Source organism: Mastigoproctus giganteus, chromosome 4 (genome assembly GCF_048544385.1).
Source record: "Mastigoproctus giganteus isolate SK-2022 chromosome 4, ASM4854438v1, whole genome shotgun sequence".
In the NCBI taxonomy this organism is placed as follows: domain Eukaryota; kingdom Metazoa; phylum Arthropoda; class Arachnida; order Uropygi; family Thelyphonidae; genus Mastigoproctus; species Mastigoproctus giganteus.
Genome location: NC_143578.1, coordinates 41,220,723 through 41,248,148, shown reverse-complemented (window position 1 = coordinate 41,248,148; position 27,426 = coordinate 41,220,723). Strand labels below are relative to the sequence as shown.

The window sequence follows — 27,426 nt, the reverse complement described above, 5'->3', positions numbered from 1 at the left end:
GACCCAAAAAAACATTAATACTACTGAACAAGTTTGCGTACTCACTGCATCTGAACCAATAAACTAACTCAATACCATCTGAGAATTTATTGTCTTTAATTTACAATCAAAAGTAAAATACATACCATACTGTATAAATTAATAGTTACTTTATTGGAATGCCAGAAACGTTAACAGGCCATTATAAAAATAAAAAACCCAATAAAAGATGTGAAAACACCCCAAATAATTTCTGTAAAAGTAGTTCGCACTGTGTGTAAAATATATATCCCAGAGATAACTTCCACTTTTGAACCCATTTAAATATTTGCAATAGGGCAGCTATTAAAAACAGTTTTTGGATTTCCTAAATTATCTAGTTGTTTATATTGTACCATATGCTAAACCAAAGGCACCAATTGTCATCTGAACCTCTTGCGCTACCTCATCGTAACTAGGGGGAGGAGACGAACGTCCACATAATTCATCCTCTTGATCACTAGGAATTAAATCTTCATCTGGAATTTCTAATTCTGTAACTACATTATGACTGGAACTCTCACCTGATGGCTCGTTATTTATACACGTCACAGAAGGAATACTAGATATGCTATTCAGATCAACAGCAAAAACTTCATCTGTTATAACATTTGATTGTGCTATTAAGTCACTGTTTACTGGTGAAGAACTGCCAGGCAGTTCTAACCTGATAGCAGTTGAAGTATTAACAGCTGGGCTTGCTTCTAAACCAACATCACTTACGCTTGTTTCTTCAACCCTGTTATTTTCTGAGACTTCATTAGAAGAACAAACAGTTTCCAAAAGCAAATCATTTAGTGATTCTCTAATTACTTGTTCATTACTTTCAGAGTGATGCACTTCTTCTGACTCTGTAGAGACCATACAGTCAATTAAAGGCACAGATGGCTGTTGAAGTTCAGCAGTAGATGGCTCTTCTAAATTATCACAAATTGCAGGAGACTGTTCTAAACCTTCAATAGTTGTAGGTATCTCAGAACAGAAATTTAAATTAGAATTTGATACAAGTTCAGTAGTAGTAGTAGAAACAGCTTTGTTATTGTTAGTGACTGGTGGCATTCCCTGTGTTTCAGTTGTAGCATCTTTAGCCTGGATATGTAAACTATGAACACAAGGTGTACCCGGGCAACTGGTTTGAAGTTCTGCATCTTTTTTTACTGGAAGAGAAATAGTAACAGATTGGCTTACATTAGTTGTGGTAAGGGGACAGGTACTATCTGACGTCGAGGCAGAACTATCTGTTTGGCATCCTGAATCTCCTCGAGCACGAGGTAAGCTCTCCGTTACCAAAGATTGATGCTCTCTTACTTCACTTGTAGATTCACTGGAAGTGGAGGGGGAAAAAAAATTACCTGTATGTAACTTTGTGGACAAAATAATTATTTTATATTTTAACAGAATGTGATTATTAATATGAAACTGTAAATTTACTCTTAAAATGCTTTGGTTAAAACCTAACATACAGTATTATTGAGACACTGCTAATCAAAGTACAACTGTAATTTTACAGTTCTCATACATTGCCATTTATACTTCTGTAATCCTCCTTTGACCACATTTAACCAAAATGTCCTTAAATGGATGTTTATATCTTTCTGTCCTATTCTGATGATGGACACTATCTCAGGTGCATTTTGCCCTACCTCCCATTCTTTGTGTATACCAATACATTACAAATAAAAAATGTAAAGCAATAGTGTAGATCTATGAGAACAATATCTTGCACATAAGTCCCTATGCAATTTAGAACTATGGCTGCATTGATGACAACATGCTTTCCCCCCTCCCCATTATACACCTGCCTTGTTTTCTACTCTATTTTTGTCTTAAGACTGCTCTTAGTAAATTTATTTTACAGTATCTGCCATCATGGTTCCTAAAGAGGGCTGTTGTACAATAACTCTAGGACCATGACAACAGAGATATTGTAATATAAATCAAATTCACTAAGGACAGAGTTATCAGATATACGACTCCTTTAATTTTATTCATGTGCTGAAGTTAAGATTTGGATTTTTGCATTAGGTTTCTTATTTATTGATTGTTTTACATTGCCTCTTTGGCCTAAAAAAGAACCATGTAAGTTTTTGATAGGGATAGACAAAACACTTTTTTTTTTTTTTTTTTTTGGGAGGGCTTCATGAGGATCTACAGAACAATAATCAGATTTTTAACAATTTAATCAGCCGTTCACTTTCCAAGTTGATTCTATCCAAATGGGAAGCAGTGCTTAACATCTATGAATATGACAGATTCATTCCAAAAAAAAAAAAAAAAAAAAAAAAAAGTTAAATTAATGCATGTTCTTGGGTTTTAAATCTGAACCCAGATACTTAGTGCAATTTGGATTGGTTTTGGGACAAATCTTAATACTTTGATTACCAAATGACAGGAAAGGCCAATTGGTATTAGATCCAAATACTGACATTTCAGTTATTTTGGTTTAGTGCTATAATTTACATAACCAAGGTAGGGTTTGTCTTGTTTGGAATCAGATGGAAACTATGCTCTGTTCTTCTCAATAATTCAAAATAATTGATCAGTGATCACTTAAATAGTCTTTCGGCTTTTAATATGATAACTGCCCCATCCTCCATTCAGGTTTACTGTAGGAATTTATAGGTACAATGGGATTGGACACTAGTCCATATTCCTTAAAGGGACATTAATTTACTATTCTTTCATTTGTTGATAAGCCAAGTGTTTGTCAACTTTTGGAAAGAAAAAAAAGATTTCTCTGAGTAAAACTGTAAACTGAACGAACTTTGTCTCCAGTTAAATTTCAAAATAAACCAGTTTATTAAGTAATGTGGTCATATTTTGACCAGAAGAATAATTTGAAGATTCCTCACTGCATTATATACTTCTCTTGAGGAAGCTTTGTTCTCTCCAGGTACAGGCTTGAGCTTGTACCCACTTTAGAAACATTAACTGCAAGTTGACCTAAAAAATTACTTTTTTTTTTTAAATAGAATAAGATTCTTGATGTTATTCAATTAAAAACAACATTAATAATTTTAGGGCAAATTGGATAATGCCATTTCTAAAGTGATCTCACTTTAGAAATGATGCTGCTATCAACTGACGGAAGAGAGCACCGAACAAACACCGCAGCAAGATGAGAAAATATAATGTAGTGAAGCACTATTTAAACCAGTTTAATTAATGCAGAGATGAATCATTTTTTGGCAATAGTTGATTACCTACATCTTAATGTATCCTTCTGCAGCCACATTTGTCAGCTTCTGTACAATACTATATAAAAATATCTATACATAGCAATACTTAATGATCATACCAAATTTCACAAAAAATTCTTAAGTTATATGAAGCTTTGGCATGTCTTGTTAGGACAGCAGGGTGTGCTCATTCAAGAGATGGTTCAAAAGATTTTTAGCTTACATTTAACTGAAAAATAAAATAAAAGATAAGAGTAATATCTTAAATAGTATTTTATTTTTAATGTTTAAAAAATTCACAGCTACCAAAGCTAAATCACTGCAGTAAGGAAATCTACCCTTTTTTGAAAGAATTCTGGGAAGCAAATCCACAAGGATTAAAGTGGCCATAACCAAGAAGTCAGGTGTGAGGGTGCACAAATATACACACTTTGAGCAACTGTCATTTGAGCCCATGTGACTGCTATTTCTTGTATACTTTATGGGCTGCATTAAAAATATTTTATTTTCTAATATATTGATATAAATACAAGTATTCATCCTGCAATGATTAGATCTACAAAGCAAGAGCACACAAATAAGAATTAGATGCATATGGTTAAAACTATTTATTTAAATTTAATACCCTACAATGTTGATAATTGTAATTTTACATTAAAAAAAAAAAATTATGAATTGGCTTCTGGCAGTTAACTTGCATGCAACGTCAATTAAAAATTTACATGTGTATGTAATAGCCTCTTTTCATAGTGTGTGAAATGTTAAAAGAGGAGGGGTAAAAAAGCATTAACATATTCTGAGAAGTGGAAGTATATTACTGCAGGCCACACAGTTCGCTGCCAGATCGACAGCCCTGGCCCAGACACAAACATCCTGTGAATGAGCCACCCATATTCTCCATAAAAAGTGAGCATGAAAAGAATTAAGTGAAGCATTGACCAGAAGAAGGTGAACTGTACAAAGCCAATTATTTTTTCAAAATTTTTATGGAATTCAACCAGTTTGTCATCCAACTGGTGATGGACAAAACCTGAATTCATTACTGTAATCTGAAGACTAAATAACACTCCATGGAGTAAAATCATGAAGGATCTCCTCCAATAGCACAGCAAACTTGTGGCCTCAGTACAAAATGTAAATTTTGCACTGAAGCCCCAGTCCTTATTTTCATCAGTTCAAAATAAGAATGTTGAGAGCATTTAAAAGTTCCCTTCTGGGCATTTCTCTCCACAAGAAATTTCAAAGGATGCAGTTAGATACTAAGGTGATTGAATCAGTTTAAGACAAAGGGGAGATATTCATTATGGGTAAATATTTTTCCATGAGCAATTAAAGGCTATATATCACTGGAAACTCTGCAAATGGATCCTCTTCCTACATGAATGCTCCCAGTCACAAAGCTGGAATAACTGGTTGACACAAAAATTTAGGTTAAGGATTGTTGTCAAACCCACCCTACTCTTCAGATTACTAGCTGTTTCCTGAAATGGAAAAAAAAAAAAAAAAACATTTGAAAGAGAGGCACCTCAAGACTAATAATGATGTTATTCATATGGTCAAGGAGTATTGGAATATGCTAATTTTTTGGAAGTGAAGATAAAGTTCATCCATTGAGCACCTTACACAAAAGGTTAAAAGCATTTCAAAATGACCTTGCAAGTGAGTGGTAGAATTATTGGAAAAATATCTTCAAATCAGGGATTGCTGAAGGTATGATTTCTGAAGGAGTTGAATATATAGTTTAACACACACATTACATTTAAAAATATATTTAAAATGTTATTGAAGTTATAATGATATTCTTAAATTAGCAAAGTAGGTGAGAATAGTATCAAATTAAAAAAAACTTACATATAATAATTCCTTTTTAGTAAAGTTCACAAATGCTATAATGAAGCAGTTCAACAATCAACTAAAAAAAAAAAGTTCTTTTAAATTCCATTCTGCTGCCAATGTCATGTTCAGCTCATTCTGCACTTCAAGCAACTTATACCAAATAGTTGAGCTTTTTGAAAAATAAATAAATAAATAAAAGCAACTAAGTAAAATTTAAAATTATGATATTTAACCCAATTTTAATAATGGGTTAAAGATTTTCAGCTCACTACTTCTGCCAGCCCATACATAATTTAAAGTAATAATGCACTATTTGTTGCTACATTACTCACCAGTGTGGAAGATTTAAGGATAAATTGTCACTTTGATTTTAAAGTCCTGAAATTTACTATATCTAAGGCACTACATTACCAGATATAGTCTAACTTGGTTGTAACGAGCATCAAGGGACTGACAAAATTTCCTCGTTATAACTGTTACTCGCTATATCAGTGATAGTGGAGATGGGGAAACCTCTGGGGCCGTTAAACAATGAACACTTTATATCAGTGATGGGTTAAATCTACCAACTATTTTTAAATTCACAATAACTTGATAAAAAGATAGATTCAAAAAACAAAATAAATATTAGAGAGAAAAAAAAATAATAATATAAGTATATACACCGATGAGCCAAAACATTGACCAGTGAGTCGTTATGCAAATCGAAGAAACTGCAGGTGAACTAGGTGTGTGTGCAGATTGGGACACTATAAAAAACACCTGATACTGACCTCCATTAATCAGTTTTACTTGTTCTTCAGATAGGAAAGGCAGCAGACATAAGCGAGTTTGACAACGGCCAAATCGTAATGGGCAGATGACTGGGTCAGAGCATATCTGAAACGGCATGGCTGGTGGAATGCTCACAGTCAGCCGTGGTAAGTACCTACCGAAAGTGGTCTGAGGAGGACCACTTTCAGTAGGTACCCACAAACCGCCAGTGAGGTGTTGGACGACCACGGCTCATCGATGCATGAGGTAAGTGAAGGCTCCCCAGATGGAATGTTACAACAGAGGGGTGACTGTGGTGCAACTCGCCGGTAATTGGAATGCTGGTGATGGGAGTAATGTGTCACAACACACAGTATATTGAACCCTGCTGAAAATGGGGCTGCATAACCGCAGGCCACTCCGAGTACACATGCTAACCACGGTTCACGGGCAACAGCACCTACAATTGGCACACGATCATTGAAACTGGACCTAGAGTGATTAGAAGAAGGTAGTCTGGTCCGATGAATCATGTTTCCTGTTGCACCATGTGGACAGCCGGTGAGTATGCGTTGTTTACCTAGGGAAATGATAGTGCATGGATGCACCGTGGAACGAAAACAAGCCGGTAGCGGCAGTGTCATGCTTTGGGCGATGTTCTTCTGGGATACCCTGGGTCCAGTCATCCATGCGCCGGGCAATCTGGTGTCTACCACCCACTTCAACATCATTGCTGACCAGGTACACCCTTTCATGGCAATGGTCTTCCCCTCTGGCAGTACTGTCTTTGAGCAGGATAATGCGCCGTGCCATGCCGCCCAGATTGTTTGACACTGGTTCGCAGAACATGAAGACTTTCCGGTATTGCCCTGCCTCCAAATTCCCAGGACATCAATCCCATCGAGCATCTGTGGTTTGTGTTGGAACAGCAACTCCAATCTGCGGCATCTCAACCACAGATCTTACAGGAGTTAAAGGATCTGCTGATTATGTGTTGGTACCAGATACCACAAGACACATTTAGTAGGCGCCTCCGTAGCCAGGTGGGAAGGAGCAGCAGTGCGTAGCACACGCTTCTTGATTAGACCGGGGTTCGAGCCCATCACCACCAAATACGGAGGATGCGGAAAGGTCAAGGGAATGACCACCACATATTCCTGGAGCAATATGGCCTTAGTTGCTAATGCTCCTAAAAACCAAATAACAAACAAACAAACACATTTAGAAATCTTGTAGCATCCATGCCTTGCCGGGTACGAGCTGTTTTGGCTGCATGTGGAGGACCAACATCATATTAGGTAGGTGGTCATAATGTTTTGGCTCATCGATGTACCTACATATTATTTGTATTAATATGCTTGTATAAACTACAATACACTTAATATTAAACACTATTTGTCTGTAATTTTAAAAAAATAAATACACTTAATACTATACAATTTATTTCTCTGTAATTAAAAACAATACTATTTAATAATAAACATGATTTCAATTAGTCTTTACTTATGAATCTTAAAACTGATGTTTGTTTTAAAGATTTCACTTTGATATTTCTTAAGTTTCCCCTTAAAACACTCAATGCATTAAAAGTCTCATGACTTGCCTCAGTTCTTTCAAAAAAATTGACTAATGTGTTCATTGCACCTTGAGCTTGTGCGATGGTCAGCAGTGATTTTTATTCACTTTCAATTGTCATCATATCATCATCATTATCGTCTTTGTTGAGCACAGCATCTACGTCACTCTCTGTAGAAGAGCACTAGTTAATAAGTTATCATCCACTTGTACAAATTCATCGATGTTACCTGTATTAAAACCTACAACATTGTTACGTACAACCATTCGATAACAGTAAGTTATTATTAGCATTTTGTTTTCTTCATTTCCATCTTTATCTACAATTGAAAATTTCATTTGAATTTAATTTCGATTTCTTAAAGCAATTCGATTTGGTTATCAAAATAACATTGTTCCACACATCATTCAATAAATTTATATCATTCAATACCAATATATACTCAGTAAGTTTCTGTTCTCTTTGACTGATCATATGTAGAACTAGAAAGCTTTTATAAAATCCTTTCAAACTCTTGATTACACCTATATTCGTTGGTTGTAAAATTGATGTCGCATTGGGAGGCAGAAACACTAGCTTAAATGTTGGACAAATTTTGAATCTGGGGATGTGCAGGACAGTTTTCAACTAACAATAAAATATTTTTCTTCCTTTTGAATAGCTCCTTATTTCAATCATTTACGTAATCCCGAAAAATATCCGAAGTAATCCAGGTTTTCTTGTTTCCACAGAAAGTTTCCTTACGCTTTTGAAACAGAGGTTTTAATGATTTTACAATAAGTTTTTTTTTTTTTTTTTTAATCAGTTCCTGTCATATTTGCACATACGAGCACCATCAAGCAAGCCTTTGATGATTTTTCCCCCCTTTGAATTTAAATGTATTGTCATGTGTAAAATTATAAAAAAAAAAAGTCTGGCGTTTTAGTAGAGGCATGTGATGCAAGAAAGCAAGTGTATGAGCTTATATATCATCAGCAAAAAAAAAAAAAAATTTCACACAACCATTATCTCTAAAAGATAATCCAGTTCCCCAATGAATTTATTTAAGCTATCAACTTCTACAATGACAGATGGAAGTTTGCTCCAGTAATTAACCACCTGCAAGCGAAAGGTAAATTTCCACGCATCTATTCTACAACTGTCTTTCCTCGATTTGAATTTATGCCTGCACAGGTTCGTAATCTGAGCAAGCAGAAGAATCCCATCAAAATCAGCATGCTCAACCCATTCAAGGCCTTATACACTTCAATCAGATCCCCTCGCAGGTGCCTAGTCTCCAGCCACTGCAATTTGCAGAACTTAAGCCTTTCTTGGTAAGAGGACCCCTTTGTTCCCCTCACCAATCTTGTTGCTCTTCTCTGTACACACTCAAGCAACTCGACATCCTTCCTAAAATGAGGCCTCCAGACCTGTACTCAAGGCCTGACCATTGCCTTATACAAAAGGACAACCACCTCCTTTTCCCTGCAGCAATAATCCTGTATATCATTGACCCAAGACCTGCTCTGGCAGCCTGTCTGCATTGCTCAGAAAACTTCATATCTGACTGCACAATCATTCTTTTTCATTTTCTACCATCTTAAGTGTAGTACCACACAGTTGGTACATTCCTCTGGGATTACTTCTACCCATATGTAGTACTTTGCATTTATCAATGTTAAACTTCAGTTGAACTGCCCAAATTTTCTAGATCCTGTTGCAGTAATAAAACTGTTGTAGATGTCTTCGTCATTGAAATCTTTCCTGATTTCTGCCCAAACACTGTCAATTCATTCATTTGCCATTGACTCTGCAGATCGAGATTTTCCACTAATTTTTGCATAAACGGTGTTATGTCAGTTTAAATTGGTCCAGCCAACCGTTGTTACACATAAAATCGTCACATCCAAATTGTTTAGCAAATTTTTCCACTTGAGCTTTCAAGATTGGACCGTCTATTGAAAATCCAGCATTTCTTTGCACGGTGAACCACTGAAGCAATGCTTCGTCAACGTTTGTAACCTTGCACTTTCTAAATTTTTTTTTTTTTTCAGTTATGTTCTTTTCCAGTGCCGACATGTAAACATCTTTATTCTTCCACAATGTTGATACACTTGAAAAGGACAAAGAAATGCATACAAAGTTCTTAGAAGTCCCAAAATAAATTTATGGTTCAGTGAATACAAGACAATCTGTAAATAGGATAATGCAACAAGTGGAATGCCAATGCACTATTGTATAGTCCCGTCCACGGAAGGACATGGTCATAAACCGGCCGCTAATCCAATGCAGGTGGTCATAAAGCTAAGTCGTCCTTTTCATTTTCGTTTATTCCAAGAATTTGGTTTTTTTGACTACCTGAACAATTTGTTTGCATAGTTACCAAACTTTTTTCAGTATATCCATGTAGTACGCTCATTATAACACTGTATGGGAATACATGCAAATTAAAATCATTATGGCTTTTTGCTCATTACAGCCGTGATCTCGTTATAACCAAGTTCAACTGTAGTAATATTACAGTATCTAACCTCTTGATATTCAATGTATTTTGAAGCTAATATAATTAAATGAATATTTAAAAAAATGTTTGTTTTTTTTTTTACCTAAGTGATATATAAATATAGTGAAAAGTGTTTTAAAAAAATTTGACCTAGTCAAGTTACCTAATGCAGGCATTTTAGGGACAACTGAGTCAGTGCTACCTTGAAAGAAGACAAAGAATTTCAATGGTACAACTATACTGTGTACAGATAAATACTATTATTAACAGCCTCCAAGTTTGCTCCCATAACTGTATTTTATGTCTGAAGAAGTGCACATTATGTTCACAGGCCAATTTGCATGTTGTACAGGCTGAAAAGCTCAGATTAACTCACTGAGAAAAACCCTACACCCTCCACCTGAGATCAGCTAACTGTAGCCTCAAATGAAGAGGCTTTTGAAATTCCTCCAGTCATAAACCGGAATAGAATCCAGACCTCTTCAAACCAGTGGCAGATTGCAATGTATTATGCCGACTAGGCTACCACAAAGGACAAAATATAGTGTGTACAGAAAAGATGGTGGGGGAGATATTTCTTTTCAGAAGCTGCCTGAAAGCAAACACTGTTTCCAGAACTTTATCAAGTCTATCTGAAAGTTCAGGCTGTGTATGTGAGATCACCAATCATAAAGGAAAGATGACAGGGAGGTTGTGTTACAGGTAAAATGACTCAAAGGATGATATGATGAAAATATGTTTAGGCAACACGGATACCTTTATTTATCTCTTACTGAGTGGAAATCATATACTAGCAATACAAAGGATCAAATTTGTGTGTTTGAATGCAAATAGGATCAAGATTTCTGGTATTAGTGGCAAACAATGCAAGAAAGCAAGTTTATACGAGAGAGAAAAAAAAAAAAAAAAAATTCCATATCATCTATCCATCCCCTCTAATAGTTTGTCTAGTTCATCCTTGAATTTATTCAAACTGCCCACTCCTACAACATCAGATGGAAGTTTGTTTCACCAACCAACTACCCGCTGGCTGAAAGCAAACTTCTGCTCATCCATCCTGCAACCATCCTTCCTCAATTTGAATTTATGAGGTAAGAGGAAAAATGCCATCAGCATTGAGCTTACTCAATTGATTCAAAGCCTTAACCACCTCAATAAGATCTTCTCACAGATGTCTAATTGCCAGCTGCTACAATTTGCAGAACTGAAACGTTTCTTAGAACACCCTTTTGTTACCCTCACCAATCTCAATGCTCTTCTCAGAACCCAATCCAAAAGATCCACAACCTTTGTAAAATGAGGCTTCCAGACCTAATGCGGTACTCAAGATGAGGAAACAAAGGGCTGAAATGTCCTTGACCTGGTTCTCACTAAGCATCTGGTTAGTATCAAATGCATGACAGTACAGGAAGTGAATGGGCTCAGAGCACAATATTATAAAATTGCATCTAAAAGGAAAGGGCTTCAATTTCAAAAGGGAAGTCTATAGTGCTCTTAAGTGTTTCTTGGTCTCAATTAATTAAAGAGAGAGAGAGAGAGAGAGAGAGAGAGAGAGAGAGAGAGAGAGAGAGAGAGAGAGAACTATATGTTGTGGGACATGAATACATGATGGCAAGTACTTAGGCTATTTATCCTAGCAGCCACTAATATAATCTATCCAGTGCAGATGTGCAACAAAAGAAAGACAGAAAAATGAATGAAGGTTTAAATGAGGTAAGGAAAATGCATAGAATAGTTATATTATTGAAAGACAGTTTGGTATGACAATTATAAGCATATTTGTAATAAAACAACTTATAAGGTGAGACATACAAAAGCTAAATAAAAGAAATCCTAGCAGAGAGAGCTAAAAACAGGAACAAGGAATTCTTTCCTACGAATACAAGAAAGAAAGTACAACAGCCCCCACCCCAGAAAAACAGTAGTGGCGGAATCATAGCAAAACTCCATAAATGTGGCTGATGAACAGGTATTTCATAATGATCTTTATAAGTGAATTTGAACCAGAAGGAAACAACAAAGAGGAGTCAGCTTGCTATCAAATTAGTAGTAACTGTCTTTGAGAAGAGCCCACTGGATGAAAGGTTACTGAGGTTGAAGGAGAGCAAGGACCCCTGCAAGGGCAGCTAGTAAAACTAATTACAGGTAGCCTCCAATTTACATCAGGGATATGTGTTCTTATGAAGGGTGACATATACTGAAATAATGCACACCTGGCATGTTTTTTTTAACATATGTATATTTATATGTTATGAAGGAGAGATTATTATTAGTAGTAGTGGCAAATGCAAGAAAGCATATACAGAACCAAGCAAAAAAAGAAAAAAAAAAAAGCAACACTTCCCATGTCACCCATCCATTCCCTCTAACAGTCTGCATAGTTCTTCCCCAAATTTATTCACACCACCCACCTCTACAACACTGGATGGGAATTTGTTCCAACAATCAACCCTCACTGGCTGAATATTCTCTAAACGATGATGCAGCATTTTCTGTTTTAATTTACCTGACTTAGTGGTTGTTTCTAATAATTGGGAGTGCACAAACCTTGCTCATTCAGCTGCCACAATTCATCCTTATAATTTGGTTCTTTTTACTTGGCATGTGCATTTTATTGAAAAATTGAACCTTTGGAATTGAGAAGAGCATTGTTTCCCATATCCATAACAGAGGAGCTAAAAAAAAAATAAATAAGAAGAATCAAATGGGAACTGTAGACTAGTGAGTTACATTTCTGTGGTGGCCAGCCAAGATTGCAGTCTGGTTGACAATGAGTTACCTTTCTTCTACTTCAATAAGTACTGCTTCCCCATTAGAGAAGGCTACGGTAACTTATTTTCAGCTGAGTACCACTACTCGGACAGCACTGTTTCGAAGCTATCTGGCTTCTCCTCAGTAAGTAGGTAGGTAACCTGTTGTATAAGGGGTGACCACTCAGTTGTGAGTTATTTGCAAAATATAGAAAAAACACCAAAAAAGTATGCTTATTAGACAAATAATATTTTAAGGCAGAAAGCCTCAAACTATGATATTAGTGCATTTGCATCATTACTACATAGTTGAATTTTTTATACAAATCCAAGTTTGTACATTGACACTGACTTCACAATATGAGATCTTACAATAATGATGCCAATGTACAAACTTCGGTTTGTACAAAAATGTTCAACTTTTTTCATAAATAGAAAAGAAATAGTTAGCCTATTGGGCCCAACATTTGTGGATGCCCCACCGATAGGTTAAGGATAAAATACACAACCATTTCAATAAGAATGAAATTCTAAAAGGGATCACAGCACAGGTATATGAAAGGAAAATCTTGCCTGACCAATCTAGTTAACTGTTATGGTGGTGATAAAGCATTTTGATGGAAATGCAGCTTTCGTATCACAGACTTGTTCAAACAATAATCATATATCTGTTCCACTAATGACAGAAATTTTTTTCCTCAATTTGAATATGTGCCTTCTCATATGTGTAGTCTGAGCAAGAGGAGGAATGCCATCAGCATTGAGCTTATCAATCCATTCAACTCATCAAATCATTTGTCAATATTTAACTTCAATTGCCACTTCTCTTGGTTTTGATGCATTATAACCTCTGCAACTAATTGTGCTAAGAAACCCCAAATAAAATCAAATTTCCACTTCTCCACCCATCTGCATAATTTTTCTAGATGTTGTTGCAGTAGCATAACCTGATTACTGTCATTAGCCACTTATTACCCCAACCACCTTTGGAGGGGGGGGTAACAAGTTTGGTTAGGCGTCTCCGTAGCCAGGTGGGAAGAAGCAGCAGTGCGTAGCACACGCTTCTTGATTAGACCGGGGTTCGAGCCCGTCACCACCAAATACGGAAAGGTCTGGGAATGACCACCGCATATCCCGGAGCAATATGGCCTTAGTTGCTAATGCTCCTAAAAACCAAATAACAAGTTTGGTTCACTGTAAGTAGTACTGGCAAAGGTGAAAGCAATATGAGTGATTGGGATTGTCATTTAGTTTATTTTTGGCAGATGAAGAAAAAGTCCATTTCGTTCAATCATTTGGATTAATATTTAAGTGCTAAATCTCTATTGCTACTAGCCACACCAGAGGGGCAGACACATATGTCACCCTTAACCAAAAATTTGAAATTAAAGAAAAAGCTCCACGTGTTGTATTGCCAAATGTTTGGAAATAATATATTACTGTCATTTTGTGGGGAGAGGCACCTCCGTAGCCAGGTGGGAAGGAGCAGCAGTGCGTAGCACACGCTTCTTGATTAGACTGGGGTTCGAGCCTGTCACCACCAAATATGGAAAGGTCAGGGAATGACCACCGCATATTCCCGGAGCAATATGGCATTAGTTGCTAATGCTCCTAAAAACCAAATAACAAATCATTTTTTGTGATTAATACATATATTATTATTCAAATTCTTTCCTAATATTCAAAAAGATAAATCAATCAAACATTATTTACTTATGTGTATATAAGAGTTTCTAGGTCTATCTACAAAAAAAAAAAAAACCCTCAAAAACCTGGTCAGCATGCCCCCCTCACGATGATACCTGGATACGATGCAGAACCACACTATCATTTGTTACTACTACAAACGTAGTAGCACAGCGTAGCTGCCCATCAACCTTAATTGCATAATAATCATCAGAAGCAATCTGATGAATGCTCCTGATGAGTATTATGCCTAATGATGAGCCATGTTACTGATAATAAATTTATTATCAAGTATGACAGTTATTGGGTTATCATTAAATATTACACAGACTATCCACAAATTATGCAACAACAGGGAAGAAGGGATCAGATAAAATGGTAAGGTGGGAGTGGAAAGAATGAACTCAAATGCTAGGTAACATCTTTCTCAAAAATTACTTGAACTGGCATATTTCATTACATAGTGGGGAAGGGGAAAAAACTGCTGCTACAAACTTTTATAAGTGCAAGATCAATAAGTTAAAAAATCCTTTATGTAATTTGTGGGCAGTCCCTGTACATAAAAATATCCAGTGGTAACGATCAATTTATAGAACAACCAAAACCTGTAGGAATTTTTGTTTTATATTCATCTAATACTTATGGGAAGTTTTTCTTATATCAAACATTTGAATGAAATGGATCAGGGACAGATCCAGACTCATTCTTGGGGGAACAGTATAGGGAAATTGCTCTGATTACTGACAAAAAAGAGTGCTTTTGGAATATTATTGGAGGGGATTATTACCCCCTCTCCAAATCCACCCTTGAAAAGAAGAGACATCAGTAGGCTAGGAATTCTCAAAATTTGCAGTAATGAGTTCCCCAAAACGATAAATGAATTTGTGCAACCCCTCTGGGCGCCTCCGTAGCCAGGATCGGCAGTGCGTAGCGCACGCTTCTTGATCAGACCGGGGTTCGAGCCCGTGACCACCAAATACGGAGGATGCGGAAAGGTCAGGAAATGACCACCGCATATCCCCGAGGCAATATGGCCTTAGTTGCTAATGCTCCTAAAAACCAAATAACAAAAACAGCAATCCCTCTGCCATGAATAAAACTAATGATCTAATTTGAGATCATTAGTTTTATTTAGAGTTGGGAAAGAAAAATATGCTGCTTACTTTTAAAATAAAATTTTAATTTGTATATGAAATATAGCAATGGCAGACCCTTATAAAATAAAAACGCAAATGCGTATTCAAATTTAAAACATGAGATAGTTCTTTTTTAAATTTTCCGAACCCCTCCCCACGGATGGTTCACGACCCGCCTGAGGTTTTCTACCCAAAGTTTAAGAACCGCTGCAGTATACCTAGTCAAAGCAGAAATTTGTACAAAAGATAAAATTAAATATAAGCCAAAACATCCTGAAACCAGTAATGCTTAAAAATAGCAACAAAAAAGCATACATAATTAATAAAATAAAGTGCGCAATCGGTAAAATATGAAAAACTTAAATGTGTGCGTGCATCCCAACTCATTTTCCAAATAGGTTTTTTTTTTCGGAATGGGAATATACAAAAAAAAAAAAAAAAAAAGTAGTCAGAAAGAAAGTAATGAGCTGTGAAAGTAGGTAGCTTTGAATAAATTTAAGGGCACATTACTGGAAGGAATGGGGAATTTCTTTTCTTTTTTTTTTTTTTTTGGCTGATGCTGTGTCAGCTTTGCTTCCTTGTATCATGTTGCCAATACGTACTATACCACACCGCGAGAGAAAAAAAAAAAAAAAAAAAACCAACCTGTAAGGTTTAAAGAAATTAAACAAAATAATAAATATTTTCTTTCTTCACATTATTATTATTATTATTATTATCCACACGGTGCAAGGAAGCCTGCGGCTTATGCTGCACCAGCCAAAAAAAAATTTTTCTGAATTACCCCGAAAGAGAGAGAGAGTGTGTAGAAGGGAGTCACCAAGAAAGAAAAGAACGATGATATCCAGCTCAGGACCCTGGGTGTGCCAGGCCCATACTCACCAGATATAAACCTCATGGTCAAATAATATAAAATACAACCCAAAAACACAACAATATTCCGGATTTTATACCATACCAATTATCATATCTCGAGGTTCTAAATAATCTTACCTCTGATCTGGAAGGATAGAACTGAGCCTTGTTACTAAACTTTGTGTATCTGCTGTGGAAGTATCCCCCGATACAGGAAGCAAGATGAAGCTCTGGCCATTGATTTGCATGATTTGGCTAATACTGTGAGCCACAAGGGGCGCTGTCGTCTGTTGCGATGATACAGTTCCATAGGCGGGAAAATAAGGTGGAAGCATGTTCAGGGAGAGCTGGCTTATTGAACAAGCATTGCCAAGTGGTGGTGCTGTTGGTAATAACTGCTCGTGAAGACCTCGTTCAACGGATGGTCGCTGCTTATTTGGTCGGCTTTTGCGATGACTTCCTTGCTGTTTGCTGCTACAATAGTGTAAACCCGCTCCGATGATGATAAGTACGATTCCTACTGCAGACACCAAAAGCCACATATGATCCCACTTGTGAAAGGCCAAAAAAACCCCTCCAGTGACGAGGACACAGGCTAGTATTCCAAGAAGCGTTGAAGTAAACACTTGCGGATTACACCCCAAGCACGAACAGCCGGCATTATCCTCTCCGGAACCGGACTCCATTGTGTGAGCCGAACTGGATCGCCTAATGTAAAAAAAATGAGAACTCAGTAAAATAACGCGACCATTTTTATCAACTGCTTGCAGTTACTAATTACCATCCTTAGCATTCTGGTATGCATTTCCACATCTATAAGTATCGTGACAGCAGGAGGTCGAAAGCGCTACGGGCTACATGGGGTATTTAAAAGCTACATTAGCAGACGCCAAGAAAGCTTGCGCCAGAAAACATTTCTTCGCTTGTGAAGCAAACATTTGTATACCTACGCGGAAAAAAAAGGAGTTCTAGTGAAATAGAAAAAAAAAAAAAAAACTGTGCGGACATGAAACAGTTCTTTGATATTATATGAAATATAAAATGCATGCCGTTAACTTTTTAATCGAATAATAATGCAGCTCAGTTACTATTGTAATGCACGTTTATATTTTCAGTTTTATTTTTGAACTAAATATGCTAGAAAAAAGTGAAGGTTACGGGAGCGGGGCAAAAAAAAAAAAAGGAAAAAAAAAAAAAAAAGACATATCAGAGAAGGGGGATCACGCCAACAAACAAAAACAGTTAGTGGTTCCATTAATGGATTATGTATAAAGTATCAGGTAGACTTTTTTTTTTCCCCCTTTGTGATACAAAAAAGGGTCATTAAGCAAAATAACTTGGGTATGGCAAGTGTGGGGCGCCACAGGAGCTGAAAGGAGTCAAAAAAAAAAAAAAAAAAAAAAGACTTAGAATAACTGAATTATAATTTATTTTACAAATACTTTTTTTTTCATCGCAGGGATAATAATAATTATAATTTAAATAATATAATAATTCAAAAGTATTATAATTGCAATTTTTTAAACAAATCGCATTTATGTGGCCTTAGGTGTCAAAATTCTTAGTTACGCTTAACACTAAGTATAAAATATTTTACTTAGATTTATTAAACTATATTTAATAAATCTAACCCTCCTTCAAAGACTGACTGGTCTGACAGCTAGTTGGCGATCGCCACCAGGTACAAATAGCATTTTTAGCGTATTACTGCTGCAAAATAATAATAATTAATTAATTAATTAATTAATTAATTAATAAATAAATAAATAAATAAAAGGGGCCAAAAATTGCACGGCGCCATCGGTTCCAACTACAAGCAGTCCGCTCCTGCCCGCTTTATAAATATATTGGCTTTTCAGAGTAACTACAAATTAATAGGAAAACAAAATCTCTCTCTCTCAGTGGTGGATCTAAAAGGAAGAGGGGGGGGGTCGCTTCTCCAGAGCCTGAGTAAATTGGAGCAAATGCTGTGTTTTATATTAAGTTTTAGTATAATAACTGTAAACTATACAATGGCTAGTTAAGAAATCCGAGCTAAATTCCAGACTTAATTTTCCATTACTGTCAGCCACATATCGTTTATCATTATAACCCCTCACAGCAGCAAAATGCCGACCGGGCTAGCCAGGTAGGTAAAGTGCCTGCCTGGCAACCCCAAGGTCGCGGGTTCGATTCCCGCCTTGGGCTTGGATCACAGTAAAATGCAAAAAAGCTTCGGGAGATGCATTATGGCCATAGAAGATGATGCGCCACCAACTAACAAGGGGAAAAAAACCAGCAAAATAGTCTTGATCGGCTACCAGTTGGCGTGCGTTTTATACTAAGTTTATAAGCCCGAGTTTTGCAAAACAAAAAAATTTAAAAAGCATTTGAGTTGCACTGAAATAATAAATAATGCCAATTTCCCTATTGGAAAGTACTTCTCGCCATTTATTGGTAATAAGGTGCCGCCGCAATCGAAAACAATTTCCAAACTTTTGGAATATGAACTATATTATATAACTCACGTGAGAAACGTGCTATTTTCGTTTCGACATATTCTGCTGTTTAGACTAGGTCTCCTTTTACAGATGAGATCTTATCTTATGGAATAAGAATCTCATTTGCAAAAAATACTGCGTCCCAAATGTGATGAAAAAAAATGGAAGAGTGTTATAATATATATTTTTTATTTTTATTAATACCTTTCCTTTAACTACCACTTTGGGTGAACTGCCCGATTTAGGCATAAGCCAAAGCAGCCGTGGTGGTGCCAAACTATCTGGGAGAGTCTCGCCGTTTTCTTCGGTGAAGACAAAAAATCTATAATTCCATATTCGAATTATAATTCCATAAATACGGCCTCGAGGGCTGTATTTATCATTCCGCTAAATCCGACCCTGGCAAAAACCAGCGAAAAAATTGTAATCTTTCTGTCACATCTGGTTCTCGGATTTCGTACTGTGTAGCCTTCTTGTGAATTTCCTCAAATGACGAGCTGACTTTCCAAGCAAGTTATTCAAGTTTAATCTTATGACGAGTGCAACAACCATCGGTAAAAATGTTACCTAGTACAGTATTTCATTATTGAGCACTGAGTTGACACCAGAGCAGTAATTATAGGGTACGGCACTTTACCCTGGCGTATGAAAAATAAGGGGGGCAATAATGTGAATTTAAAAATATTTATTTACTGTTACTTTTTTAATCTTTAAAACGCAGAAAAATGAGTCAGCGTGACATGCATTTTTCAGTATTTCATTATTTATTGTTAATTTATTTATCGAGCGAAAAATTTTTGTTCCAGGTGCAGCAATATCTAATTAAGTGTCGACCACATCTTTGATCTACACCTCCCATATAATGAAAACAATCAATGAAACAGCATTGACTGACAACTGAAACAACATTCTTTGCTTGATAACATCAAAGAACGGCCAGGGGGTCTTACGACACAAGAACTATTTCGCAAAGCAAGAGACAGAGTTGGTTGGAAACTGTTGGTCCCCAACATTCAAATTGAACACAGAACCTGAAGAAGCATATTTTATAGTTTTTCAACTCAGTCATCGAATTAGTGGCTGAAGATTGGACTCTTAGTAGTTTCTTCCATCCCCTCGCCTTAATTCGCAGTACTGTACTCATAATATATCAGTATCGATTCTAAGTCCTCGTGGGTAGCCTAGTTGGGAGTCTTACATCCTCCCACACACACCGAGTGGAAAATACCAGAGTTTGAATCCCGTCAATGACGCGAGGAATTTTTATGGGTTTTTTTTACATTATTATTATTAGCCATATGGTGCAAAGAAACCTGAGGCTTATGCTGCACCAGCCAAAAAAAAAAAAAAAAATTTTCTGAATTACCCTGAGAGAGAGAACAAGAGTCAGAATTAGAAAGGAATCACCAAGAAAGAGAAGAATGATTATATCCAGCTCAGGACCCTAGGTGTGCCAAACCCATACTGACCAGATGGGAGTCCTTGGGATAATATGACCGAGGTAGCATGCTTTTTCTCCCGGAAATTCGAGTTTTGCGCTCAGAAAATAGCAAATCGACCACAGAGCACACGCAATCACAGACATTATATACGGCGCAATATGACCTAAGCTGCTAATGCGCCTAAAACCCTACAACAATCAATTCTAGATAAAATAGCAATTAGTACATAAACTAATCAGAACCAGCCTTTATCGACTAACAATATTAGCGATAATAAAATCAACCAACGAAATTGGAGTTGCGATAAATGCTCAATTACTGATTTTAATTTATTAAAATGAACTTCATTTTTTTTTTATAAAAACTGATGTAAATGCAATCATTTGTACCTTTCTTTTTTTTTTTCCTTACAAAATTTGTTTCCTTTTAAAGGCTAAAACTTTGTATGACAGTTGTAGAATATTGATGTAATTTCCTTGAAAACAAAAAACCAAGTGAATTTAATTTATCAAAAATATCAAAGATAAGCTAGCTTAGAAACAATCATTCTTTACAAAAGTCTTCAGCATTATGGTGAGGTTCTGCGAGAAGATATGAACGGAGCTCCATCTACGGCGGAGGCCGCCATAGCCTAGTGGTCAGGCTCGTGGGCGCATAAATACACGTGCATTGAATGACCGGGGTTCAAGCCCGGGGTGACTGCTGAAACGCTGCTGTTTCTTCTATTCTGTGCATCTTGTAAACTCCTCTGACCGTTTGGTCGTCCCGGAGTATAAACAGAAAATTTATTTATTTTACTGCATCAGAATTAGACATTTATTATTTCGACAAAAATCACATTTGTTATAAATATAAAAAACTCACGTTATTTACGTCAAATTCATTGGATTATTATATTCATAAATGACAATCTAGAAACAAAAAAAAAAAAACCTCCTGTCCCCAAGCTTGCAATATCATTTCAACTCACACTTGGCATTTGCTGGAGTTAAAGTTAAAATTCTCACAACGGTAAAAACTAACTTTCTTGAAACCATGAACAGTATATCCGTACGACAAGGGCACTCATTTTTGATTAAAAAAAAAAAAATTTAAATCAGATCTGTGGACTAAAATGTTGTCCCCTTATAATTCCACTTTCTAAAATGCTCTTTACTTCTGATTATTTCACATACGTATATTACAAACGAGTGAAAATCAAGTCTGATTTCGAGATTAAAAATTGATTCCTAATATTCTAAGCGGTCTGCCAGGGAGTATTAGCTACTAAGAGCATGGAAGTACAACCAGATGAGATGTTTAATTTCTATACGAACTGTAATAAAATACCCAACAGATATTAATTGCAATGTCTGGCTAACTCCTCACCTGTAAAATGCTGGTAGCCAGGACAGATTTTAGTCCTCAATGGATACCAGGCAATAGATTTGTCGAGCCCTGAGTAAAGTAACGCAATAACAACCCCGGCAGGATCGTGGTTATTATGATTATTGTCATTCCGCCGTCGTGGAAAAGACCTAGTTTCGATTCCCGTCAAGGGATTATTTCGTTTGAGACGTCAGGAACTTTTACACAGATCACCAGAGGTGTCGACAGCAGGATGGGTCTATTTTCCCGGGCGGACATCGTGTAAGAGACTCGAACATTGGGTTGTTGTTGTGATAGGGTTTTAGGAGTACCAGCAACTAGGGCCATGTTGCTCCAAGTATATTGTCTTTAAATTGCGTGTGTTCTGTTTGCCTGACGAAAAACCATGCTACCCTCTCCTGGGACCGACTAACTCTGCCACGTTGAGAAAAGGCCCATAAAATTTTCTCATATCATCGACGGTACTCGAATCTTGAGAATTATAGAAAGATGAACTGAGGGAGAAAGGCATTCCCCGGTGAGGCCGTTTTACCCGTGCTTGCTCTCAATGCTTGCTGTGATCTAAGTTCGATGGTTTTGGTAACTGATGGGGGGGGGGGCGAATAATGTTTTATTCTCCCTAAAGCCCAGATTTTGCATCCCAAAAATAGGCGAAAAAGAATCCAAACATACAAGTTCTGAAATTCGGAATCCACGATGAATCGGTAATCAGTACCGGGCTGAGATTTTCAGATGCCCTGAATAAGAAGCTGAATGGTACCCCAAGAATTGATTTTAACGGCAATATATTTCTTTCAAAATAGTTTCAAGCAATTTGCAATGAATTTTTAAAACCGGAAAAATGTGAAAAACGTAGAAATAAAAAAAAAGTGTAAGTTATGTGAAATGCGCCCTCTGGTTATTGCCTTAGGTTGAGCCAGCCCTATCGTACGGCCACCTTGACATTTTGGATGGGTTTCTGAAAGTTTAATAACAACCGGAACGCTCAGCATAATTTTAAAAAGTAAGTTTGTATATCACCAGGAACGGCATTTCAGCCCAGTTCAAGCATTGTAGCAAATTAAACATCGTCGTGTTTATTTAACGTCATCATTTGGGCGAAACACTGTAAAACAAAAATTTTCTTCTTGCTGTTTACTGGTATTTTGTTACTAAGCAACAATTTTAGCAGTCAGTCCCTGGTAGGATTTCCTTATTTTTAGTCATTCTTGTATACTTACTTATACCGGTGCCAAAATTTAGCCCATTGGGCTGAATCAGTGAAAAGTAAACAAAACTGTTTACTTTTCAAGGCATCTTGGGAATGCTATAAGGCTGGTGATTTACGGTGTCATTGACACGGTTTTTTTTTTTTTTTTTTATTTTGAAAACTTTATTCAAAAACCGACCTGGAAGATACCATTACACATGTTAGTCTTCAAATCTTTCCTGAATCGTGTTCACCTAGTTGTAATACGCCTAATTAATGATTAAGAAAATGATAAATCACTTATATGTTGATTAACAACTTTAAAAACAGATAGAAGAATTGTTAAACATCAGAATTAAATACTTAATATAAATATTAAATAGTAGAGGCCAGGAATGTGCATTTCCATAAATTCGGTGACACTCAAATAATCCTGGTTCAAGGTTACGCAAAATTTGGGTGGATTCTTGAGTGGATCCATTCATAACTATTGTGATATTTACTCATTGCTTGGTCTTAACTGATCTTTACACTTGATCAAACCCAATAATAAAATTTCGCGATCGGCCAATTTACTGCTTACATTTTACGCTCTCATGCTTAGTTTTAAAATGAATGCTGCTGAATATTATTCTACATAATTCTGGCCGGCAGAAGAATGGATGTTATTAAAATTTGATATCTAGGTCCATCGGCCATAAAAGCAATACTTCTGAGTATGTAGCACCAAGTGGTAACAACTGTCTACTGCCAACTCATTGGGAGAACGTTTCTACAGTATATAGCTTTGTTCCCTCGACTTTGCCGACCCCATTTCCGGAGGGATTTCCTATTTAGTTGGAAGTTATCTGAAACTCTATGAAGCTCTATTGTTCATCAGTGTCCGACCTTGAACGGAGAAACTCCAGTCAATGACCAGCATACACACTTCAGCGAACAGAAGTACAAGTGTAGCAATATTTAAATTTTAACTTCACGTACACTATATTAAATTAGTTTTAAAATACTGATACTGTACATTTAATATCTTATACACTTTTTATACGGTTAAAAATAAAATTACGGAGTTCATTACAATTACACATATGCGAGAAATAATCGTTAAAATAAATAAAAGTTGTTGATATTTCTTTCAAACGACTCTAAATTATCCTGTCATAAGAGCTTGATGAACTCGTATGGCATATTGCCGTACGAACCCGACCTCATTTTATGTCTTTCTGCAAATAAACGTAGAGCGTTTATTTGATGAAAGAGTCGATGACAGATGAACACTCCATCGTGTAGACTACACGTGCACAAATAAACTTATCATTTTTTCTAAATAAACCTTATCTGTTGGGTATTATGTATTACTTTCATCGTGTGGCACTAACAAAACATCCAATGAGTTTTTCAATAATAAAATTTCCCAATGTAGCCCGGAATTGAAATTAAGAACCGTTACTTCATAAAATGAGCATGCGCGTTGCTAGATTCCATAAATACTGCCATATAGTTTGAAATCATTTTAATTATCGACTTAAATTTTTATGAAACTATTTTTGGACTAAGTGGAGAAAGTTCAGCGTTAATTCACGAGTTGGCAGACGTTAATTCACGTCTGCCAACGTTAACTACATTCATTACGGTTCGTTCATTCAACACGTAATGAGTCACATGACTTTTGGTTTACAAGCTTACAAGTTAACTTCTGACTAGCATGTGCGTATTTTATTAATGTATTTATAAAGATGTAAACGTAACTATAAAAAATGTATTTAGTTTCAGTGTAAGAGTACGAAAAACAAGATTTCTATTTGAATACTGTATTTATTCATGAGAATTTGAAATTTTGATTCCATTTATATAGTAGGGTTAAAATGTTATTTTAATCATGCCAAATACAGTATACTAGGATTGTTCTTTTATATTACGTTGACTTTAAACCAAAAAACTAATCCCAGGATTCGGTGTGTGTGCTGGGGGTGGGAGGGGGGAAGTAGAGGTAAACATCGACTGGTTTACATGTCAGAGCAAATAATCCTCGTGACTAAGTAAAAATCTAACTTTAAAATAATAAATTCTGACTAACTCAAAAAATAAAAAAAAAAAACTTTTTCAAGTATGCTTCATTTTTATTCATAAAAATGAACAAACAAACAAATATCTTTAGATGTAAAGACTTTCAACACCCCCCACACCCCATGCCAACTTGCTTGATAATGCAAAAGAAGCAGTTTGATTTTCTACGAAGGTCAGGATTGCTAATCAGCGATTAGCAATCCAGAATTTCCATGATAAAAATATTCATGACAATTAGTCCTCTGAGGACCCAAACACACGCATCTCATTGCTTCTGTACACATTTGAATAAAAGAATGTAGCAGAACATTAAACTGACTTTATTAACTTAATATGTAATTTTTTTAGTGTACGCCAACTTATACATAATAAGCATTACTGATATTAGGACATTTTTTTAATTGCATTTTTCACTTCTAAAATAACAAGATTTTTTTTTTTTTTTGAGAGAGAGAGCGAGCTTAAGTAATTATATATGCATATTAGTATTGATTTGCACGTACCATTTATATTATACTTAATTAAAAAAAAAAAAAAAAACACTTTTAAACTTTGACATGTACAATACACATACAAGTATAATTCAATACTATGTGTAATATTAACATTAAATTATCACATATATTTATGTAGCAATGGAAGTTTGTTGATTTTTCCCTATTATTAAAACTAATAAACTAAAAAGTAGGAAAATATAAACTACTATATACAGTATTCTATGCATTCTTATATTCTAAACCAACAGTAATCTGAAAATCTTGTAGCAGACGATGCTACAAGCAGTCATAAAAAGATTATTTCTGTGGAGTGCAGTACTGTCGAGGTTAAATGAACGCCACTGTTATCCATATATTAAAAAAAATAAATAAATAAAATGGGAAGAAGAAACAAATTACTACGTAATTTGTAAAACTTACCGACTCATTGCACCATGTGTTCGGATCACACAACAGGTAAGAATGTACTTCCCGTAGACGCATGCGCTCTCGCACCCAAGTGGACTTCAGATTGTAATGCAATTCAGTTCTGCGTTAGCGCAGTGGGAGAGATCTTCACCATTTTTACTCTCCTTTTTGATTGCCTGTTGAAAGGAAAGACTTCAGTAAGCAAAAGATCTAAATATTGTAAAATATGCTAAAATTAAGTAAATGCCAAAAGATCTAAAAATTACAGAGTAAAAAGACAAGTATACTTGGTTTTTTTTTTTTTTTTTTTTTACTCGATATTGTACAGCTTAAAATCAAGCTTACTGTACAAGTTAAATTATATAAATAAATGACTGAAATACGTTAAGGGCTTCAGCTTCAGGCTGCGAGAGATTTAGACAACGTCTAAGTTAGTGCAAATGCATCATATTAGTACGCAGCTAAACTCTATAAAAAAATAAATTAAAAAAAACTTCATCTCTAGAATTTGAAAAAAAAATTAATTTTTATATTGCAAAATATGAGGATCAACGTTCTAATATTTATACACTGATAAGAGTCAAGGTACAGTGCAGCAGATTTTGTAAAATCTTTCCTTTTGTAAATCGACGTGAAATTTTAAAAATAACTGATGCAAATATGGATGGATTTTAAATAGAACGGTCTCGCCATTTGTCACTTAATTCGATTATGCTGATACCAATTATGCTTGAGTATTTCGTGAACAAATGGTACAAAACACCGTATGAATGATCTACAGGACGGAAGCAAGGGACGGATTTGCAGACGAGGGTAAAAAAAAAACTAAATATCTATCCATATCCAAATACAGTATAATAATATCTCGATTGTGGAGACAGTTCAACTATTGGCTGTATAAAGTTGATCTGTATCCCGCAGGCTGCAGGAGAAATATGCAAGAGACCATGATTTGTGGACATGTCAGTTGTACTCAAAAACAACGGATCAACTAATCAGTAATGGATTTAGCACTTTCTGGGTCTAAGCGGCAATACCCTTTGAACCCAAATGGCATAAAAATACACTATTTGAACTACTTACAAAAATGCATAAATTTAATTTTTCAATGAATTCACTTGCAGTGCGTTTCAAACTTTGAAACGCACTGCAAGTGAATAAACTCGATGTGAATAAACTTGACACTACCTTAGAATAATAACGACTGCCCTGGGGGGGATAAATTCTTAGGCCTTAACAAGGTGCTTACCCCGCTTATGGTTGAAACTACCATTGAATGATATTCGTGGATTAGACAAGATTTGGGCTATAGTCCGATTTTCGGCGCATCCTCTTCCAGTTGACTACTGCTTTGTGTTAACTTTGTATGCTCTTTTATTCCGCTAGTGTCTTTCATTTTTCGTGGGAATTGCTTGCTCATATCTGACCAATTCCAAAAAAAAAAATCCTTCCCTTTCAATTATCGTCCTGTTGCACTTACCTCCACTCTTTCCAAAGTAATGGAGAAACGCATCAACCACCAGCTTTTTACACTATTTTGAAATTTTCCGATTAACGATTGTTAATATCGATTACGCCAGTGCCGATCCATTGATGATATCTTGTTACTCACATTCTGGACAAATTCCACGGAAAAGTCCAGAGAAACTCAAGCGGTTAATGTCTTCTCAATAAGCTTCTATCTCGTGGTTTGTCTTCTGTTTTTTG

The 27,426-nt window shown here is 35.9% G+C and overlaps 1 protein-coding gene across 1 annotated transcript in view; it reads right to left on the bottom strand.

The window, feature by feature from the left end:
* Positions 1 to 249: 249 nt before the first annotated feature.
* Positions 250 to 27,426, bottom strand: part of LOC150086658 (uncharacterized) — a 59,173-nt gene continuing 31,996 nt past the window's right edge. The window contains exons 2-4 of the mRNA XM_090372666.1: positions 25,732 to 25,895; positions 16,410 to 16,979; positions 250 to 1,342 (exon numbers count right to left, since the gene is read on the bottom strand). Of these exons, the coding sequence (XP_090228792.1) occupies positions 364 to 1,342; positions 16,410 to 16,979; positions 25,732 to 25,739 (1,557 nt within the window). The 5' untranslated portion in view covers positions 25,740 to 25,895 and the 3' untranslated portion in view covers positions 250 to 363. The remainder of the gene's footprint in view (positions 1,343 to 16,409; positions 16,980 to 25,731; positions 25,896 to 27,426) is intronic.